General features: G+C 45.5%; 1 protein-coding gene across 3 annotated transcripts in view; it reads left to right on the forward strand.

Annotated features, from left to right (window-relative positions):
- STXBP5L (syntaxin binding protein 5L) overlaps nucleotides 1-20,921 on the forward strand; it is a 208,141-nt gene that overhangs the window by 113,534 nt on the left and 73,686 nt on the right. For all 3 annotated transcript variants that reach the window (XM_066599260.1, XM_066599261.1, XM_066599262.1), the window contains 4 exons: nucleotides 2,625-2,773; nucleotides 6,473-6,545; nucleotides 9,460-9,607; nucleotides 12,173-12,240. In XM_066599260.1, coding sequence (XP_066455357.1) covers nucleotides 2,625-2,773; nucleotides 6,473-6,545; nucleotides 9,460-9,607; nucleotides 12,173-12,240 — 438 coding nt within the window. The remainder of the gene's footprint in view (nucleotides 1-2,624; nucleotides 2,774-6,472; nucleotides 6,546-9,459; nucleotides 9,608-12,172; nucleotides 12,241-20,921) is intronic.

The following is a 20,921-nucleotide window of genomic DNA, read 5'->3' on the forward strand; positions in this document are numbered from 1 at the left end:
GCACTTCAAAAGAGCTAAAATGGGCCTCACGCCTCGTCTTCGCTCAGAAGGATCAAACGCACTGAAGCCTTTTTTCAATACCAGAAAACCCTTTGTTGTGAAAAGCTTTTCCATCTGTCTGAGCTCTTCAGAAGCTGCTTCACCTCCGCCTGCCAGGCACACTGCGCCCAAAACCAGCTAATCATCATATGCACTGAACTAGACGCAGATTACACCAAGCCTACTAGTATGACAGATACTAATCCAGCTAGTTAGAACCACAGCATAGCTTTACTGTACTCTCATCCAACTAGTGATCCGCTAATCAGAGGTGACACCAAAGCTCATAGTGATAGTATTGTCCATACAATATATAGAGCATTGCTATACAAAATACAAATTTCCATACAGTATGGTACCAGCCAGTATACAATATACAGCACTGTCTATATAATATAAAGTACCTGCGAGTATACAGTATACAGCAGTATCCTTATAATATATAGTACTAACCAATATATAAAGCTGTGCCCTTATAATATATAGTATCAGCCAGTATACAAAATACAGCACTGTCCTGTGAGTATACATCAGTGTCCATATAGTACCAACCAGTATACTATATAAAGCAGTGTTCTTATAGTATATAGTACCAACCAGTATACGATATACACTGGTGTCGATGCAACATAAAGTACCAGCCAGGATATAATATAAAGCAGTATCCTTATAGTACCAGCTAGTATACAATATGCAGCTGTGTCCTTATAGTATATAGTACCATCCAGTATACTATATAAAGCAGTGTCCTTATAGCATATAGTACTAACTAGTATACAATATACAGCTGTGTTCTTATAGCATATAGTGCCAACCAATATACTATATAAAGCAGGGTCCTTATAGTATATAATACCAACTAGTATACAATATACATTAGTGTCGATGCAACATAAAGCACCAACCAGTATATAATATAAAGCAGTATCCTTATAATATATAGTGCCAACCAGTATACAATATACAGCTGTGTCCTTATAATACAGTATACAGTACCTGTCAGTATGCAATGTACAGCTGTGACCTCATCAAATATAGTAGCAACCAGTATACAATGTATAGCAGTGCACTTGTATACATATATATTTTCTGACATATGAGGATATAGTGATGGCTTTAAAAGTGCCAACATCAGTACGTTTGTGCCGCCAGAGCGAAACAACTTGCTATGAACAATCTTCCTGATACCTCAAGCTTCTCTGTCTTAAAATATAAAAAGAACCTTTTAATGTTGAGTGCCAAAAGCTTGAAATAGAATATATAGTGCCGGCCAGTTTACAATATATGGCAGTGTCATCATGATATATGGCACTAGATTAATGTATCAGTTGGGGTTCCTTTCTGCATCGCTCCAGATACTTGTACTACATAATGTATACATTACACTCCACATAAGGGGGCTGAGGGTTGGGGTTGTGTACAGGTAACTGAGATGAGGATGTATGATTAATATACAGCATAGTTCTAAAGCCATTCATCAGTCACTGATTATACACCTCACTGTTTTCTGTGCCCATGGGTTGTAAATACTCTAGAATATACTGTAACTTCTACAGATCAGAAGACACTTTATGGCGCTGCCTTATCTGGGCCCTCAGCTGCTATGGTTTATAGACAGTGGGCGCAGGCTGAGCCGGTGCTTATGTGAAGTATCCGCAAACTGTGACATAAAAGAAGAATTTTATTACTGAGAAGAGACGCCCTGAAAGCGAATGCCGGAGACGTCTCTGTGCATGGAAAGGGGCCAAGAAGAGCGAGGCAGTGATGTCACAGGAGCATCGGAGAAGTAGAAAATGGGCAAACGAATAAACAAATCAATACATTGTCCTCCAGCAGTGTAGACCATAATGACACACTAAAATAATTATACCAAAGGAAAATTCCCATAATCCATCATCCAGTGTGCCAGAACACCTGCTAATCTGCCATCGGCAAATATAGTTCTCATGTCACAAGAAAATGACTTGATAATCTGGCGCTGCTGAACTCTGTCATTATCACCGGGGTCTCCGTGGCGTTTGCTGCCATGTCTGTGTGAAGCTGTCAGTGACAGCATTTTCAGGCATGAATGTGACAACAGAAGTATCACTGGAGATCACATCTGTCATCAGTATATGGCATCCAGTAGTACAGAATTTGGACTGCCAAGAGCATGCCAGATGATTGGAATACTACAGATTGGGCCACAGAAAAGTAGCCTACCTCCGATCTCAGCACCCAACTCTTTGGTAGAAGTGGTAGTCCTTTCATTTACTTCCACCGCAAAATACGTAGTTGCTGACTCTAATTGCTAGAGGACTTTTGGACCTATGTTTCTCTGGCCCAACCTGTACTATAAAATGTTCCTAATCAATAGAATTGGACAAGTTGAAATCTAATCTGTATAATCTGTAGCAAATTTGAGCGAAGGTCCATCATCCATAGAGATGAGATTGTTGCCGGGCTCCCTCAACAGAAACCATATGTTAGACACAGCATGACCCACACAAGCACCAACATGACCCTATATACTCGGCTGGGTTTGCAGGTTCACTGGGTTGTGCTGCAGGTTTCCTTTACACTGTTTGTTTCACCTGTTCTTCTAGTGAACCGTTCATCATCTTCTCCGGCGGATTGTCCTACGACAGCAGGAGACCAAGCCTGACCATCATGCATGGCAAGGCGATCACTGTGCTGGAGATGGACCATCCCATTGTGGACTTTTTAACACTTTGTGAGACACCTTATCCAAACGGTAAGAAAAGAATCCCCTGCTAAACCTGATGCGGCCCTTGTAATTCGGAAGATGTGTTTATGGTCTGCATTCAGTATGCATGATGCCTCAAATTTGTGCTAAAGACAAGTCCTATTTAAGATCATATTTAATCTGTATTAGGGCTAACACGGGCCTATGTTCCCCGCGTATTACACATGTATTTTTCATATGTATAGAATACGCAGTGCACAGCAAATATGCTCATAATGAGGCTACACTCATTTTCCTTCTCACTGCGGGGGGCGGGCCTCTGTTCTCCGGTTCTCTGGGGGTCGAAAGGTATCCCTTTGGATGGGGAAAAACTTGTAATTCTGGCACAACCCCTTTTTAATAGATTCTAAATGCAGTATGAACAAAAAAAAGTCACATCGAAATAACGATCTGTTTATTTTTTTAACTGCTGCAGCCACGTAGACATGGGGGCAGGTTTACCAATAATGTTTAATAGTGAAACACTACAACAGCGGAAATCAACTGCGATTTTTCCAGTCTGGAGGGGGGGGGGGGGGGGGGGACGACACATCGTAGCATGTCCTATTCTAGTGCAGGCCTTGCACAGACTGCTTCCATTGCAGACATTGGAAGCCGCCCATCCCGCTGCGATTCCGAAATGTCTATTTTGAAATCGCGTGGATCCATATCATCGCCAACGCTTCGTTCTCTGCACTGCGCATGTGCGGCGGTGCGCCAGCCGGCACATCCGCAGCACAGAGAAGAAGACATTGCACAGGTACGCGAGGGTCACCGCTGAGGCACAGGTTCTGATTCCGCTGAGATTTCGCAGTCCTAATCCGACCTGGCCGTGTGCATAAATGATATATCTGACACATCTTTACATTGTCTAGTCTACTTTTATATAACCGATTAGTTGATTTAGTATTATAACAGATTTGCATCAACATTTTGGTGCAAGACAGAAAAAATGTGTGTATCGAATATAAAAAAGCTTCCAGGCTTTTTCTTGCACCGCACTTTAACCTCTTTGCGTGACCAGTCAAGCATTGCTAAACAACGTTCACATCAAGTGCATATAAAGAATAGTGCTTACCAGTTTAACTCTTGCCATGTCCCCAAAACTTGGAAGACCAAGCCGTGGACGGCGAACAGTTTAGGCCGAATCCTCAGCTCGACAACGTAGAGCTGAGAAGCGAATGCGCGTCTCCAGTAGGTAAACATCACGCCATACTAAAACAAATATACATTACACACACACACTTTAACTTTATTAATATTTTGTAATGTTAGATAAAATTTAAAAAAAACAAGATTTCCGCATCATCCTGTATTCCATTTCCCATAATAACAAGAAAACAGAATGGAATGTTTTTGTTTTTCTTTTCATGAAAAGCTAACATTCTGCATTGACCTAAGTATTCACACCCTGTACTCAGTACTAAGTTGAAGCCCCTTTGGCAGCGATTCCAGCCTCCAGTCTTCTCAGGTATGATGCCACAAGGTTTGCACACTTGGATTTGGGGATTTTCTGCCATTCTTCTCTGCAAATCCTCTCAAGCTCTATCAGGTTGGATGGGGGCCGTCTGTGGACAGCCATTTTCAGGTCTCTCCAGAGTTGTTTATTGAGTTCAAGTCGGTCTCTGGTTGGGCCACTCGAGGAAATTAGCAGAGTTGTCCCTAAATCACTCATATTATCATGTGTGCTTAGCGTCATTGGAAGGTGAACCTTCTCCCAGTCTGAGGTTTCTCGCGCTCTGGATCAGGTTTTCACTAAGAATATCTCTGTACTTTGCCGCATTCAGCTTTCCATCAAGCCTGACCAGACTCTGTCCAAGATGCTGAAAAACACCCCACATCATGATGCTGCCACCACCAGGCCTCACTGTTGGGATGGTATTGGGCAGGTGATGAGCGGTTCCTGATTTCCTCCAGACATAATCTTTAAAATTGAGACCAAAAAAATTTAATCTTGGTTCCGTCAGACCAGAGAATCTTGTTTCTTACAGTCTGACAGTCCTTTGGGTGCTTTTTGGCAATTTCCAGGCAGCCTTCATGTGTCTTTTACAGAGAGGCGGCTTCTTTCCGGCCACTCTGCTATGAAGCCATGATTAGTGAGGGCTGCAGTGATCACTAACCTTATGGAGGTTTCTCCCATCTGCATGTAAGATCTTTGGAGCTCAGCCGGAGCGACCATTAGGTTTTGGTCCCCTCTCTTACCAAGGCCCTTCTTCCCTAACAACTTACTTTAGTGGATTGACCAACTCTAGGAAGTCTCATGTTGTTCCCAACAACTTCCATTTAAGAATTATGGAGGCCGCTGTGCTATTCGGAACTGTCAGTGCAGCAGAACGTTTTGATAGCCTTCTCTAGATCTCTGCCTCCACACAATCCTGTCTCTGAGCCCTACAAGCAGATCTTTATTCCTCATGGCTTGGGTTTGGCCCTGATTTTGCATTGTGAGCTGTGAGACCCCATATGGACAGTGGCATGTCTTTTTAAAATTGTCTAATCAACTGAATATACCACAGGTGACTCCAATCAAGGTGTAGAAACATCTCAAAGATGATCAAGAGAAATGGGAAGCCCCCAGAGCCAAATTTCAAGTGTTCTACCAAAGGATCTGAATATTTATGTTGATGCAAAATGTGAATTTTTCATTAAAAAATGTACAAATGTCTAAAGGTGTCTATAAAATTCATCATAAACATGATGCAAAGCATGTGCAACAGTTTTCTGAGGCTATTTACACCAAACTGGCACATTATCAGTAGTAAATCCGCTCCGATACGCTTGCTCTGGGGTTTCCATGGTATCTGCCGCAGACTTTCCAAAGTATTCCTGTAATGTGGCCTTTACTTGTTTCATATGGTCATATGGCAGGTTGTTCTTGCAGAGTTAGGGTGACTACCCACTACAGTTTTTTTTGTTTTTTTTGCGCTGCGAAATTCGCAGCCATTTTTTTTCTGCGGGGGTGTATGGGACTTGTAATGTTAAAATTGTGATCGCGCAAAATCGCAATTTACCATGAAATCGTGATTTTAACATTACAAATCCCATAGACCCCTGCAGAAAAAAAAAGCTGCGAATTTTGCAGTGAAAAAAAAACTGTAGTGGGTAGTCACCCTTAAGACAGTTGAGGTTACTTGGGTAACCCCAGAGCAAGCGCAATATCTCTAGCAGTCATGAGATCAAGAACAGGAGAGGAGAACAAACCAAGGTGAATATTAGAAAGTGTCAAGATTTTTTATTTAAAACCCATTAAGCTATAAATACGTTAGTGTAAAATCCCTTTATTATGGACAAGGTGTCGCCTATCATATGCTGACCTGAAAACAGCGGGATACTGGAAGCAGAACAGTGTACTCGGGAGAGTAGTGAAGAGTGCTCTTTATTTTCACCTCTATTCTGCCTAATGAGTCCAGAAGTCCAGATCCCCCCCGCCGCCCCCCGACTAGTGACTGACAGCCATCGCTTTATGTGCCTTCTCTGCTGGAGATGCCAAAGGAAGCCCTGATGCTCTGAGATCTGGCAGACAGATGATTATAGCCCACACGCAGTCATCCAGAGCCCAGTTGGATGAAATACCCCCTTGTGATACTTGGATGACCATACCGGGTGGCATATAGCGGCTTCACCCTCCAGCCATAATTGTACTCATTCTTTTCTTCCTAACCGATTGCTTTGGTGTGATTTACTTTGGATTCTCAATGTTTTCTCACCTAGAATTCCAGGAGCCGTATGCTGTGGCGGTGCTGATGGAGAGGGACTTTATCGTGGTGGATCTTACCCAAAGCAAGTAAGGGACTTCCTCTTAGGGTCCTCGTGTGCCATTACTTGTGTGCAGTAAGAGTGTCATTGCCTAATGCAGGTGGACAACTACTGGGCTAGAAAGTGTCGCTTTAGGAGCTAGCTGTGCGGAGCTGATACAGTATTTGCCCTTTCGGTTGTCCCCTATAATATACTTCCCGTTATAGTTACATTTAAGAATGGGATGCTTTCCTCCATTGCGGAGCCCCTGCCTCTCTTCCTCTTAATTGACTGCGTGTGACCACCTAATATTGCACTATTGGTATCTCCATCTTGTAGTGTTTGTTTTACTCTCTTGCATTGCAGTGTTTGTGTCGAGCTGTGGTATTTCAGTGTTATTGTCCCGCTCTCATATTGCTGTGTTTGTGTCATTTCATTGTCTTGTGATGTTCCTGTCACCCTTGTATTACAGGGTTTGTGCCACTTGCTTATTGCAATGTTTGTGTCACTCTATTGTGTTGCAGTATTTATGTCACTATTGTGTTTGTGTAGCTCTCTTGCATTGCAGTGTTTTTATCCTGCTCTTCTATTACAGTGTCACTCCATTGTGTTGCAGTGTTTGTGTCCTTCTCTCATGTTTCAGTATTTGTGACACTCTCTTGTGTTGCAGTGTTCCTGTCAGTCTCTTGTGTTGCAGTGTTCCTGTCAGTCTCTTGTGTTGCAGTGTTCCTGTCAGTCTCTTGTGTTGCAGTGTTCCTGTCACTCTCTTGTATTGCAGTGTTCCTGTCACTCTCTTGTGTTGCAGTGTTCCTGTCACTCTCTTGTGTTGCAGTGTTCCTGTCACTCTCTTGTGTTGCAGTGTTCCTGTCACTCTCTTGTGTTGCAGTGTAGTGTCGCTCTCTGGTGTTGCAGTGGTAGTGTCGCTCTGGTGTTGCAGTGTCGTGCCGCATTGCAGTGTAGTGTCGTGTTGCAGTGGTAGTGTCGCTCTCGTGTTACAGTCTAGTGTCGAGTTGCAGTGTTAGTGTCGCTCTGGTGTTGCAGTGTAGTGTCGTGTTGCAGTGGTAGTGTCGCTCTGGTGCTGTAGTGTTGTGTTGCAGTGTTAGTGTTGCTCTCATGTTGCAGTGCAGCGCCGCGTTGCAGTGTTAGTGTTGCTCTGGTGTTGCAGTGTAGTGTCGCGTTGCAGTGTTAGTGTCGCTCTGGTGTTGCAGTGTAGTGTCGGGTTGCAGTGTTAGTGTTGCTCTCGTGTTGCAGTGTTAGTGTCGTTCTGGTGTTGCAGTGTTAGTGTCGTGTTGCAGTGTTAGTGTCGTGTTGCAGTGTTAGTGTCGTGTTGCAGTGTTAGTGTCGTGTTGTATTGTCGGGTTGCAGTGTTAGTGTTGCTCTCGTGTTGCAGTGCAGCGCCGCGTTGCAGTGTTAGTGTTGCTCTGGTGTTGCAGTGTAGTGTCGCGTTGCAGTGTAGTGTCGCGTTGCAGTGTTAGTGTCACTCTGGTGTTGCAGTGTAGTGTCGGGTTGCAGTGTAGTGTTGCTCTCGTGTTGCAGTGTAGTCTCGTGTTGCAGTGTAGTGTCGTGTTGCAGTGTAGTGTCGTGTTGCAGTGTAGTGTCGTGTTGCAGTGTAGTGTCGGGTTGCAGTGTAGTGTCGGGTTGCAGTGTAGTGTCGGGTTGCAGTGTAGTGTCGGGTTGCAGTGTAGTGTCGGGTTGCAGTGTAGTGTCGGGTTGCAGTGTAGTGTCGGGTTGCAGTGTAGTGTCGGGTTGCAGTGTAGTGTCGGGTTGCAGTGTAGTGTCGGGTTGCAGTGTAGTGTCGGGTTGCAGTGTAGTGTCGGGTTGCAGTGTAGTGTCGGGTTGCAGTGTAGTGTCGTTCTGGTGTCGTGTTGTATTGTCGGGTTGCAGTGTAGTGTCGTTCTGGTGTTGCAGTGTTAGTGTTGTGTTGTATTGTCGGGTTGCAGTGTTAGTGTCGCTCTGGTGTTGCAGTGTAGTGTCGCGTTGCAGTGTTATTGTCGTTCTGGTGTTGCAGTGTTAGTGTCGGGTTGCAGTGTTAGTGTCGTTCTGGTGTTGCAGTGTTAGTGTCGGGTTGCAGTGTTAGTGTCGCTCTGGTGTTGCAGTGTAGTGTCGTGTTGCAGTGTTAGTGTCGCTCTGGTGTTGCAGTGTAGTGTCGGGTTGCAGTGTTAGTGTCGCTCTCGTGTTGCAGTGTAGTGTCGCGTTGCAGTGTTAGTGTCGCTCTCGTGTTGCAGTGTTAGTGTCGGGTTGCAGTGTTAGTGTCGCTCTCGTGTTGCAGTGTAGTGTCGGGTTGCAGTGTTAGTGTTGCTCTGGTGTTGCAGTGTAGTGTCTTGCTTTTGTATTGCAGTCTGTTACTCTGTTTCCTTTTTGTATAGTATTGCATGTGTCACTCTTGTATTGCAGTGTTTGTGACACAGTTCCTGCTGGAGGTGACAGGGTTATAAGTGACTCTGTAACCAGACTATTGACCTAGAAAAACAGAATAAGAACATGCTGGGGCAGTGCAAAGATTGTGGTAATTGTCAGTATAAGTGGAGCATTGCAGCCCGAGGTTGTAGTCATTTACTCGCCTATTTACATAATAACGTTAATTGCTTGACACTGATACTAGTGACAATAAGCCTGTATTGTGTAATGTTAGTTACCATGACAACCCTGAAGATGTACACCATGCTGCAGGGATATGTAACATTTCATGTAAAGCTTCACCACTAAAGATAGATGACTTCTAATACAAAGAGAGATGTCTCCTAATGAGCCCTTCACTGCTACAGATAGATGCATCTGACTGTTCCTAAATCAGCGCTCTATGCTCAGCTTCTGGTGGGTACTAATGTGATTATACACAACCTTCAGTCTGAACATAGAGCTGTAGTGTAACGAGAAACAGCTTCAGTGTAAAGCATGAGGAAGTGGGGCAGCAGTAGCCTGAGCCTCTGATGATATGGGAGGTTTTTGTTCTTGTCTGGCAGCTTTCCAGTCTTCGAGAATCCCTATTCCATGGATATCCATGAGTCCCCAGTGACGTGTACTGAGTATTTTGCAGACTGTCCTCACGAGTTTATTCTGGTTCTCTATGCTCTTGGAGCAAAGCACAAAAAACAAGGATATAGCAACAAGGTAAGTTGCACGGACTCCAGATTTTGGGGGGGGGGGGGGAGTGTGAAGCACTGTGAGTCTTGCTGGGTTGTGTCTTCCTTGCTGAAATTACATAGTGCATTGCTGAACATACCGATGGAACATTTTAATTTACAAAGATGTGCAGTGTGATGATAGAGCAGGAGGCAGAGATATGCAGTGTGGTGAGGGAGCAGGGGGCAGAGAGATGCAGTGTGGTAAGGGAGCAGGGTGCAGAGATGTGCAGTGTGATGAGGGAGCAGGAGGCATAGATGTGCAGTGTGGTGATGGAGCAGGAGGCAGAGATGCGCAGTGTGGTGATGGAGCAGGAGGCAGAGATGCGCAGTGTGGTGATGGAGCAGGAGGCAGAGATGCGCAGTGTGGTGAAGGAGCAGGAGGCAGAGATGCGCAGTGTGGTGAGGGAGCAGGAGGCAGAGATGCGCAGTGTGGTGAGGGAGCAGGAGGCAGAGATGCGCAGTGTGGTGAGGGAGCAGGAGGCAGAGATGCGCAGTGTGGTGAGGGAGCAGGAGGCAGAGATGCGCAGTGTGGTGAGGGAGCAGGAGGCAGAGATGCGCAGTGTGGTGAGGGAGCAGGAGGCAGAGATGCGCAGTGTGGTGAGGGAGCAGGAGGCAGAGATGCGCAGTGTGGTGAGGGAGCAGGAGGCAGAGATGCGCAGTGTGGTGAGGGAGCAGGAGGCAGAGATGCGCAGTGTGGTGAGGGAGCAGGAGGCAGAGATGCGCAGTGTGGTGAGGGAGCAGGAGGCAGAGATGCGCAGTGTGGTGAGGGAGCAGGAGGCAGAGATGCGCAGTGTGGTGAGGGAGCAGGAGGCAGAGATGCGCAGTGTGGTGAGGGAGCAGGAGGCAGAGATGCGCAGTGTGGTGAGGGAGCAGGAGGCCGAGATGCGCAGTGTGGTGAGGGAGCAGGAGGCCGAGATGCGCAGTGTGGTGAGGGAGCAGGAGGCCGAGATGCGCAGTGTGGTGAGGGAGCAGGAGGCCGAGATGCGCAGTGTGGTGAGGGAGCAGGAGGCCGAGATGCGCAGTGTGGTGAGGGAGCAGGAGGCCGAGATGCGCAGTGTGGTGAGGGAGCAGGAGGCCGAGATGCGCAGTGTGGTGAGGGAGCAGGAGGCCGAGATGCGCAGTGTGGTGAGGGAGCAGGAGGCCGAGATGCGCAGTGTGGTGAGGGAGCAGGAGGCCGAGATGCGCAGTGTGGTGAGGGAGCAGGCGGCCGAGATGCGCAGTGTGGTGAGGGAGCAGGCGGCCGAGATGCGCAGTGTGGTGAGGGAGCAGGCGGCCGAGATGCGCAGTGTGGTGAGGGAGCAGGCGGCCGAGATGCGCAGTGTGGTGAGGGAGCAGGCGGCAGAGATGCGCAGTGTGGTGAGGGAGCAGGAGGCCGAGATGCGCAGTGTGGTGAGGGAGCAGGAGGCCGAGATGCGCAGTGTGGTGAGGGAGCAGGAGGCCGAGATGCGCAGTGTGGTGAGGGAGCAGGAGGCCGAGATGCGCAGTGTGGTGAGGGAGCAGGAGGCCGAGATGCGCAGTGTGGTGAGGGAGCAGGAGGCCGAGATGCGCAGTGTGGTGAGGGAGCAGGAGGCCGAGATGCGCAGTGTGGTGAGGGAGCAGGAGGCCGAGATGCGCAGTGTGGTGAGGGAGCAGGAGGCCGAGATGCGCAGTGTGGTGAGGGAGCAGGAGGCCGAGATGCGCAGTGTGGTGAGGGAGCAGGAGGCCGAGATGCGCAGTGTGGTGAGGGAGCAGGAGGCCGAGATGCGCAGTGTGGTGAGGGAGCAGGAGGCCGAGATGCGCAGTGTGGTGAGGGAGCAGGAGGCCGAGATGCGCAGTGTGGTGAGGGAGCAGGAGGCCGAGATGCGCAGTGTGGTGAGGGAGCAGGAGGCCGAGATGCGCAGTGTGGTGAGGGAGCAGGAGGCCGAGATGCGCAGTGTGGTGAGGGAGCAGGAGGCCGAGATGCGCAGTGTGGTGAGGGAGCAGGAGGCCGAGATGCGCAGTGTGGTGAGGGAGCAGGAGGCCGAGATGCGCAGTGTGGTGAGGGAGCAGGAGGCCGAGATGCGCAGTGTGGTGAGGGAGCAGGAGGCCGAGATGCGCAGTGTGGTGAGGGAGCAGGAGGCCGAGATGCGCAGTGTGGTGAGGGAGCAGGAGGCCGAGATGCGCAGTGTGGTGAGGGAGCAGGAGGCGGAGATGTGCAGTGTGGTGAGGGAGCAGGAGGCAGAGATGTACAATGTAGCCAGGAGTTAGATATATGCACTCTAATCAGGGGGACAGTGATGCGCAGATTAAGAGGCAAACGTGTGGTGAGGGAGCAGCTGGCAGATAGGTGCAGTGTTATCAGAAAGTAGATGGGTGCAGTGTGATCAGAAGGCGGTGAGGTGGAGTGTTATCAGAAAGTAGATGGATGCAGTGTGGTCCGGAGGCGGTGAGGTGCAGTGTGGTCCAGAGACAGGTGAAGTGTGGTCCGCAGACAGGTGCAGTGTGGTCAGGAAGCAGAGAGAGATGCAGTCTGGTGATGGTGTGTGGTGCCAGGTATTCAGGTGATTTGGTTAATGTTTTGTGTGTTGTGCAGGAATGGCCAATAACAGGCGGCATCTGGAACCTTGGAACCACAGCCTACCCTGAGATCATCCTTACGGGGTAAGAATAGGTCCAAGAAGGAAGCTACCTGGCTAATGTTTGGTCAGAGAAGGTGTAAACACTGTCAGTAATAACAGTGAATGCAGATTTAAGTTGCTTTCACATTTGGTGAAATAAAATCCATTATGTACGCATCTGCACTCTAATCGACATGTCTTACATGTGTATTTGCTGTGGACTTCACTCTATACAATTCTGTGGCAAATCCGTGTCAAAATCCACATGTAAGACATTCAAACTTTGGTGCTGATTTGTCCATGCCAAATTTATTAAAGAGCCAGTCCGGTAATTATTGCATGTTGGAAAGTTCTGCAGCTAATCTCCTTCATTAGAATCCCTCACTGTTCTCAAGACGATGCTTTACATCAAGAGACTGAAAATATATCCTAACGTAATGCTTCACAAATGAGGGTTTGTTACAGTTGCATCCAGTCTAGACCGTTCTCTGTGAGGAACACACATCAACAACACAAATCTCTCTCCTGTCCTGCTAGTTTGTTACAATGTATCAGTACGGGTAAACATGTATCCGTCTGGAATCAAGGAGGGTTAGCTTTCAGAGGATTGTCTACACTGGATACAATATAACAAACCCTAAAGGCCCATTTACACACAACGACAAGCTGGCCACTTGTCTTCTGCATTCAGCTGTTCTCTGCTCAGAGCGCCCAGCTGTTATACAGCCGAGCGCTCCAAGCGGGGGATGCAGAAGACAAGCGGGGCCACTTGTCTTCTACATCCAGCTGTTCTCTGCTCGGAGTGCCCGGCTGTTATACAGCTGAGCGCTCCGAGCGGGGGATGAAGAACACAGCTGGACCATTGTGTTCTTCATACCCCGCCTGTGTTCAGGGAGCGGGATACAGCTGAAACAATAGTATCAGGTGCATCCCGCTGTGAATCCCTGAAAGACAACGATCAGCGATGGCTTAACGAAAACTGCACGATGTCAGTGCAGTTAGTTAGACACAACGATTATCGCTCAAAAGACAGCTTTTGAGTGAATTTTGAGCGATAATCATTGTTTCTTAATGGGCCTTTAGCTACATGAAGTATTAGAACTTCGTAGAACTTTTCCTTACTTAATGATTAACCCTTGCATGACTAGTAGTAATTTAGGCCTTTGTGCCAGAGCAAAGTTTGACGTTTTGCAATGCTGAATTCTAAGGGTCCGTTAAGACTTGCCGATTTGTCATTTCAACGAGTGATCGAGGCCGGAGTTCGCTCGGACACCCTGTTTATAAAGGCCGATACATTGCGGGCTTGTTCAAAGGAGAAATGGTTCAGCCATTCACATTCACTGTATATGTGAATGAGAACGACTGAAAGACCAGTATTTAAATCAAACGATTAGTAAATGAGCCAATGGTGATTTTTTTTCTATATAAAATGAACGCTGTGCGAAAGGCGAACTATTTCTCGTTCTTCGTTCGACCAATGGCTGCGTTTACACTGAACGATTTCACTGCTCAACAAACCTTTTTCATCCCAGTTGGTTTCAGGTGGACTATATAGATTTTTGTATGCAGATTTTAGATGTGTTTTTTTTTGTAGAACATCTAGTTTTTGTAATGAGATGCACTATGTTTCAGTACTATGTAATCAGTATTGTTATAAGCATGGCAGGCTGTTAGGTGGGTTGTGAACACTTTCTGGGCAACCATAAGCCTTGTGCCTATGAAGCTGGTGTTCGAAGGTTGCTCGATTTCAGAAAATGGGATGTTGCATGTCTTTGAACACTGGCGTACCGTGAGGGGAAGCAGGGGTCGCAACAGCAACCAGGCCTCTGCGCTGAGGGGGCCCAGAGGCCCCGCCATATTCAGCATGCACAGTGCGTGCATTACCGGCGCTGTCGGCCGCATGATCGATGCGGCCGACAACGCCGGTAATGCACGCACTGTGCATGTTGAATATGGCAGGGCCTCTGTGTTTGTAGCGGGAGGCAAAGGGAGAGAAGAGGAGAGAGGCGGGAGGCAGCACTGCAGGTCGGCCCTCGCAGAGGGGAGGGCTGTTACACGTGGAGTCAGCAGCCAATTACAGGCTGTAGACTCCCACGGCACGGCCCTCTCACTGTTAGGCTGCAGCTGTGAGTGGTCACAGCTGCAGTCTATCAGTCTCTGCCGGCCAGTGATTACCAGGGGGAGGGGCTAGTGCGGCTCTACTCTCCTCCGGAGCACTGGATGCACAGCCTGTACATGAAAGTGCAGGAGGACCTGTGGTTGCAGATCACATGAGCTGGTCATGTGATCAAAGGACTGGGACTTTCATTTACAGGCTGCCCAGACACTGCTGCATAGGTGAGTAGAGGAAGGAGTGTAATTACATATGTATAGCTTGTATAAGTTATACCAGCTGTACATACATAATTATATACAGGAGATACACAGGTTATACCAGCATGGGACATACCACTATATACAGGGGGATATACATCCTGTATATATTGATATGTACCATGCTGCAGTAACCTGTATATCTCCTGTATATATATATATATATATACAGGAGATATACAGGTTACTGCAGCATGGTACATATCAATATATACAGGATGTATATCCCCCTGTATATAGTGGTATGTCCCATGCTGGTATAACCTGTGTATCTCCTGTATATAATTATGTATGTACAGCTGGTATAACTTATACAAGCTATACATATGTAATTACACTCCTTCCTCTACTCACCTATGCAGCAGTGTCTGGGCAGCCTGTAAATGAAAGTCCCAGTCCTTTGATCACATGACCAGCTCATGTGATCTGCAACCACAGATATATATACAGCTGGTAGAAGCTCTACAGCCTGTATATAGTGATATAGACCATGCTGGTATAGCCTGGCCCAGTTTATATCAGCATGCTCTATATTACTATATACAGAATGTGTAACTTATGTCAGCTGTACATGTATAAATATATACAGAAGATATCCCATTTTTGGGAGGTTTCACACCTGCACTGGGGAATTCCGCTTTCCTGTTCCATTTGGCAGAAGGTCCCTAAAACAATAATTCTTTATTAATATGCATTAAAAACATTGGGCTCAAGACAGTCTCCAAATAATGGGGACCAACGTCAGGCCAGTAGAGGTGGACTACATTATTCTTACCTTGGACGAATTGTTTCCCTATGACACTGCTATCTGTCATATGGGGAGCTCCAAGTGTAACAAATGAGCATCACCCTATAGTATACCTGGGGGGGGGGGAACAATCTCGAGGTTCTAAATTCAATGTTTACCAACACTAAGATGTGATAGGCACCAATTCAGACCACAACTAACTATCTTAATGTTATAGGTCATACGTCTGTTAAATACGGATAGACCTATGCACGATCTTTTACATCTGACCACCCGGTTCTTGAAAAGTCGTTGGTCCGACTGAAATGCATTGAACCTTGAACGAACTATGTACTCTGAATGAATTAGAGCCTTGAATCTCTACTAGTGGAGATCATCTCAATTCACTAGGGCCTAATCTATCGGCTCATCTATTTAGGCTACTTTCGTTTAAGATTAGAAAGTGTCGAGCCAGAGTGCCAACTAAATCAAAGGGAAATTGAGCAAGTTGGTGTAATATATCATACTGACCTCTAACTATAAAACTCAAATACCCCAGATTCATATTGGACTCAACCTGAGTTACTGGCGGCCCTCTGATCTTACACTCGTATAACACTGTGACATCTATGAGCACTTGTGTCTCATCCATTGTCTGCTTTTGTTTAGGTTTTGTCCCCATTATTTGGAGACTGTCTTGAGCCCAATGTTTTTTAATGCATATTAATAAAGAATTATTGTTTTGGGGATCTTCTGTGATTAAGGCTTTTATAAATTAGTTCCCTCTGCCTCTGTGATTTCCCCTGTTCCGTTTGGGGAGCAGGAAAGGGGAATCCCTGTGGAAGAACGATCCATCTGTGGACAGAACGGAATAGCGCTGGAAGGACTCCATTGACTATAATGGGGTCCATCCGATTTCGGCCCAGCTTTTGGACGGAAGAATAACATGGCATGCAGCCCTTTTTTTACCCCGGTATTTGGTGCCGGAACTGTGATGGAATCTCCGGCCAGAGGTCCTGACGCAGATGTGAGACCGGCCTTACACCAGCATGGCCGATATCACTGTATACAGAAGAAGTATATACTTATACATCTCCTGTATGTACCATGGTGGTATAACCTGGAGATCTCCTGTATATAATTATATATGTACAGTTGGTATAACCTGGGTATATACTGTGTATAATTATATATGTACAGCTGGTATAACCTGGGTATGTACTGTATATAATTATATATGTACAGCTGGTATAACCTGGGTATGTACTCTATGTAATTATATATGTACAGCTGGTATAGCCTGGATATATACTCTATGTAATTATATATGTACAGCTGGTATAAGTTATACCTCTCCTGTTATATAATTATATATGTACAGCTGGTATAACCTGGGTATATACTGTATATAATTATATATGTACAGCTGGTATAACCTGGGTATATACTGTATATAATTATATATGTACAGCTGGTATAACCTGGATATATACTCTATGAAATTATATATGTACAGCTGGTATAACCTGGATATATACTGTATATAATTATATATGTACAGCTGGTATAACCTGGGTATATACTGTATATAATTATATATGTACAGCTGGTATAACCTGGGTATATACTGTATATAATTATATATGTACAGCTGGTATAACCTGGGTATGTACTCTATGTAATTATATATGTACAGCTGGTATAGCCTGGATATATACTCTATGTAATTATATATGTACAGCTGGTATATGTTATACCTCTTCTGTTATATAATTATATATGTACAGCTGGTATAACCTGGGTATATACTGTATATAATTATATATGTACAGCTGGTATAACCTGGGTATATACTGTATATAATTATATATGTACAGCTGGTATAACCTGGATATATACTCTATGAAATTATATATGTACAGCTGGTATAACCTGGATATATACTGTATATAATTATATATGTACAGCTGGTATAACCTGGGTATATACTGTATATAATTATATATGTACAGCTGGTATAACCTGGGTATATACTGTATATAATTATATATGTACAGCTGGTATAACCTGGGTATATACTGTATATAATTATATATGTACAGCTGGTATAACCTGGATATATACTCTATGTAATTATATATGTACAGCTGATACCTGCATGCAGTTTAAAAACCGCAGGTATTGCTTGAATCCACGTGTGGTTTTTAATACTGCATGCGGTTTTTGGATGTAATTTTAATTGTGGTTCAAAAATGCAACAAAATCCATGAACACAGTCTTAGGCCGGCTGCACACAACTGGGTCGGATTCTGCATGCGGGAGCCTGCGGCGGAGTCCAACCCTGTGCCCCGCTGGCATCCACGTGTACCTGTAATTTCTTTCTTTTTTCTGTACTGCGGCTGGTCCACAAGGCGAGCCGTGGGACCCGCGCAGTACTGTTTTTTTTTTTCTTTTAATCACTGACTTTCCAGTGCCGTCGCTAGGAGATGACGCGGGTGCCTGCGACTTTTCCGCAATGTCAGGGCAGCGGGTCGCACGGCTTGCATTGAGTTCAACGGAGGCCGTCCGTGCAGAATCTGCACTAAAATACATGCCATGATTTTTCCTCCATGAGTGGAAAACCGCAATTGCTTTCCGCTTGTGTAGAGGAAAAACGCTTTTCCATAGCATGCTATGGGCGGTACATGCTGAGGAATCCGTAGGCGGATGCCTGCTCCATATTCCACAATGCAAATCCAGCCGTGTGCAGCCGGCCTTAGGCTAATTTCACACGAGTGAGTCTGATATTGGGTCGTGAAACTATGCCCCATATCACACTCGCCAACGTGTGCTGTGAGGGGTTGTTGTGTTAAAACCAGCTAGCATCACATCATCATATTCTCGTGCGATGCAGAGAAAAACCAAAAAAATCGCTCCTGTGTATGATCGTATTAAAAACAATGGGGTTCATATTCATGTGCGATTTGTGCATCTTGCAACACACAAATCTCGCGCAATTTTTGCGGCCGTGTGAAAGCAGCCTAAGACATTACCAACAGGTTTTTACGTAGTCAAGGAAAGGAGTCATGCTGAGAAGGCTTACGCCAAGGGGCTACATCATGTTTGTAAATTAGCACGGTTTAGGTATAGGTACGGGTACAGATGGAGGCGGGGGGGGGGAGCTGAACTTTTGCACCCGGGCCCCTTAGCCTTTAGGTACGTCCCTGTGTTTGAAAATGCATGTTTTTGATTCCCACCTCTTTTCCTGAAAACCTGAAGGCGAGCGATTTCACCAAGATATTCAACGGATGGAAAATCGCTACCAAGGATTCGGGAATGACATCATGATGGCAGATTACTGTTGGATGTTGCATCGTGTGCAGAAGAAAATCCTATTCACAGCCATTTTAATGTTTTACTTGGTAAAAAGTACAATATGAATATAAATTGTTAGATTTGTTACTTTGGAATGATTCCATTTCTGGTACATTCTGAAAGCTAATATAAAGAAGCCTACAGGCTTTTTCTTGCTCCACACTTTGCCCCCTTTGCGAGACCTCTGGTGGATGATTTTGGTGTCATTAGATTTATTACATCCTCACCCCCGCCGTAAAATCAGAACATTTGAGTTTGATACATTGAGTGACCTGTCAGGCCAGGCCACAGTTCATATGTTAAGTGTAGCAGCAGTGCTGTGCTTCAGCCAACAGCGCCGCTAGGGAGAGTCAAGCGTTGCTAGCGATGTTAATATCAGTTGCTTACCCCACAACGTGGAAGGCCAAGCCGTGGACAGAGTTTAAGCCTTTAACTTTTTTAAAATAGTTTTCTCAATTTATTAATTTTGTGTATTTTATTTACAACCCCAATTCCAAATAAGTTGGGATGCCGTGTAAAATGTAAAGAAAAAAGAATGTAATGATATGGAGATCTCGTATAACCATATTTTATTATAATATATTAGACCACATATCCAAACTCGGAAGTGAGAAATATTTCTATTTCATTTTTAAAAATTAACTCCTTTAGAAATTGATGACCGCAACGCATTTCAAAAACGTTGGGACAGGGTTCACAGAAGGCTGGCAAAGTAAGTGTTACTAATGAAAAACAGCTGGAGGGTGAGTTTTCTACTAAAGGCCCATTTACACGCAAAGACAATCTTTCAAACGATTAAAATATTGACCGTTTCAGCGATTGTTTTGCATAAACTGCTAATGGACACTAATGTTCATTAGCAGTTTTTACGTTCATTTGCGTGTAAATTAGCCTCCAGCAGCTGTATGCAAATCACAGCATGTGGTCTGAGTTTTGCACTCAGCTGCATTGTCTTCACATGGGTTGCCGCAGGCTGGCAGCTCAATGCAAGGTAATCAGCTGTCCCTGCTATCTCTCTCTGGCTGAATCATCATTGACCCTAAGGGCTCTTTCCCATGAGTGCCTTTACAGCGATGGCGTTTTTACATTTTCAAGACTGCTCCATATAAACGCCTGAATGGGTGTTCTTTCGCAATTACGGCCAGCGTTTTCTCGTGTATTCAAACAACCGCGAGTGTCGTTTTTAGCAAGAAAAAACGCACCCCGAAAACCCTCGCTCTGCCAAAATCCTCTGGATGCCTTCCAATGCCCATATAGAGGCACATGTAAGCTTTTCGCAGCATTGGATGCTGCAAAAATGCCTCCCCCTCCCTTCTCTTTCCTTGCTCCCGTAGGAGTCTATAGAACCCGCCGGGGTATATTGGCCAAAACATAGATCCAGAACTATGTTTTGGCTGAGCATATATGCGCCAGCCGCGTATATGTTCTTTTTTTGTGCTGCCAGCGTATTTACGCGCCGTATATTCGCCCTTTGAATGGCTGCATTGGAAACTAATGCTTCACATGGATATCATACATGCGCCCGGGCATGAAAATGCACCATATATGCGCTTGTGGAAATGAAGCCTAAGGGTGAAATATGCAAGCGTTTACACACAACGATTATCGCTCAAAAGCCATTGTTTGAACGGATTTTGAGCATTAATTGTTGCATGTAAATGGGGCTTAAGTCACATGACTGTATAAAAAGAGCATGCTAGAGAGGTAGAGTCTCTCAGAAGCAAAGATGGCCAGAGGTTCACCAATGTGTAGAAAACTGCATCTAAAAATTGTGGAACAATTTCAGAAAAATATTTTTCAATGTAAAATTGCGAAGAATTTGATTTGTCCCACCATCTACAGTGCAGAATCTGATCACAAGATTTAGAGAATCTGCAGAAATTCATGCACACAAGGGACAAGGCCGACGGTGAAATTTGGATGCTCAAGATCTACGGGCCTTCAGGCATCACTGCATTAGAAACAGACATGATTCTGTTATGCAAATCGCTGCATGGGCCCAGGAATACTTCCAGAAATCATTGTCTGCGAACACAGTTCACCGCGCAATCCACAAATGGGAGTTAAGGCTGTATCATGCAAAGAAGCCATATATCAACACAATCCAGAAGAGCCAGCGTCTTCTCTGGGCCAAGGCTCATTAAAATTCTAAATTCGTTTTGGAAATCGCGGACGCCGTGTCCTGCAAACATAAGAGGAGAGAGAGCAACCAGCTTGTTATCAGCGCACATGTTAAAAGTCTGCATCTCTGATGGTAAGAGATTGCGTTA

Source organism: Eleutherodactylus coqui, chromosome 4 (assembly GCF_035609145.1).
Source record: "Eleutherodactylus coqui strain aEleCoq1 chromosome 4, aEleCoq1.hap1, whole genome shotgun sequence".
Lineage (NCBI taxonomy): Eukaryota > Metazoa > Chordata > Amphibia > Anura > Eleutherodactylidae > Eleutherodactylus > Eleutherodactylus coqui.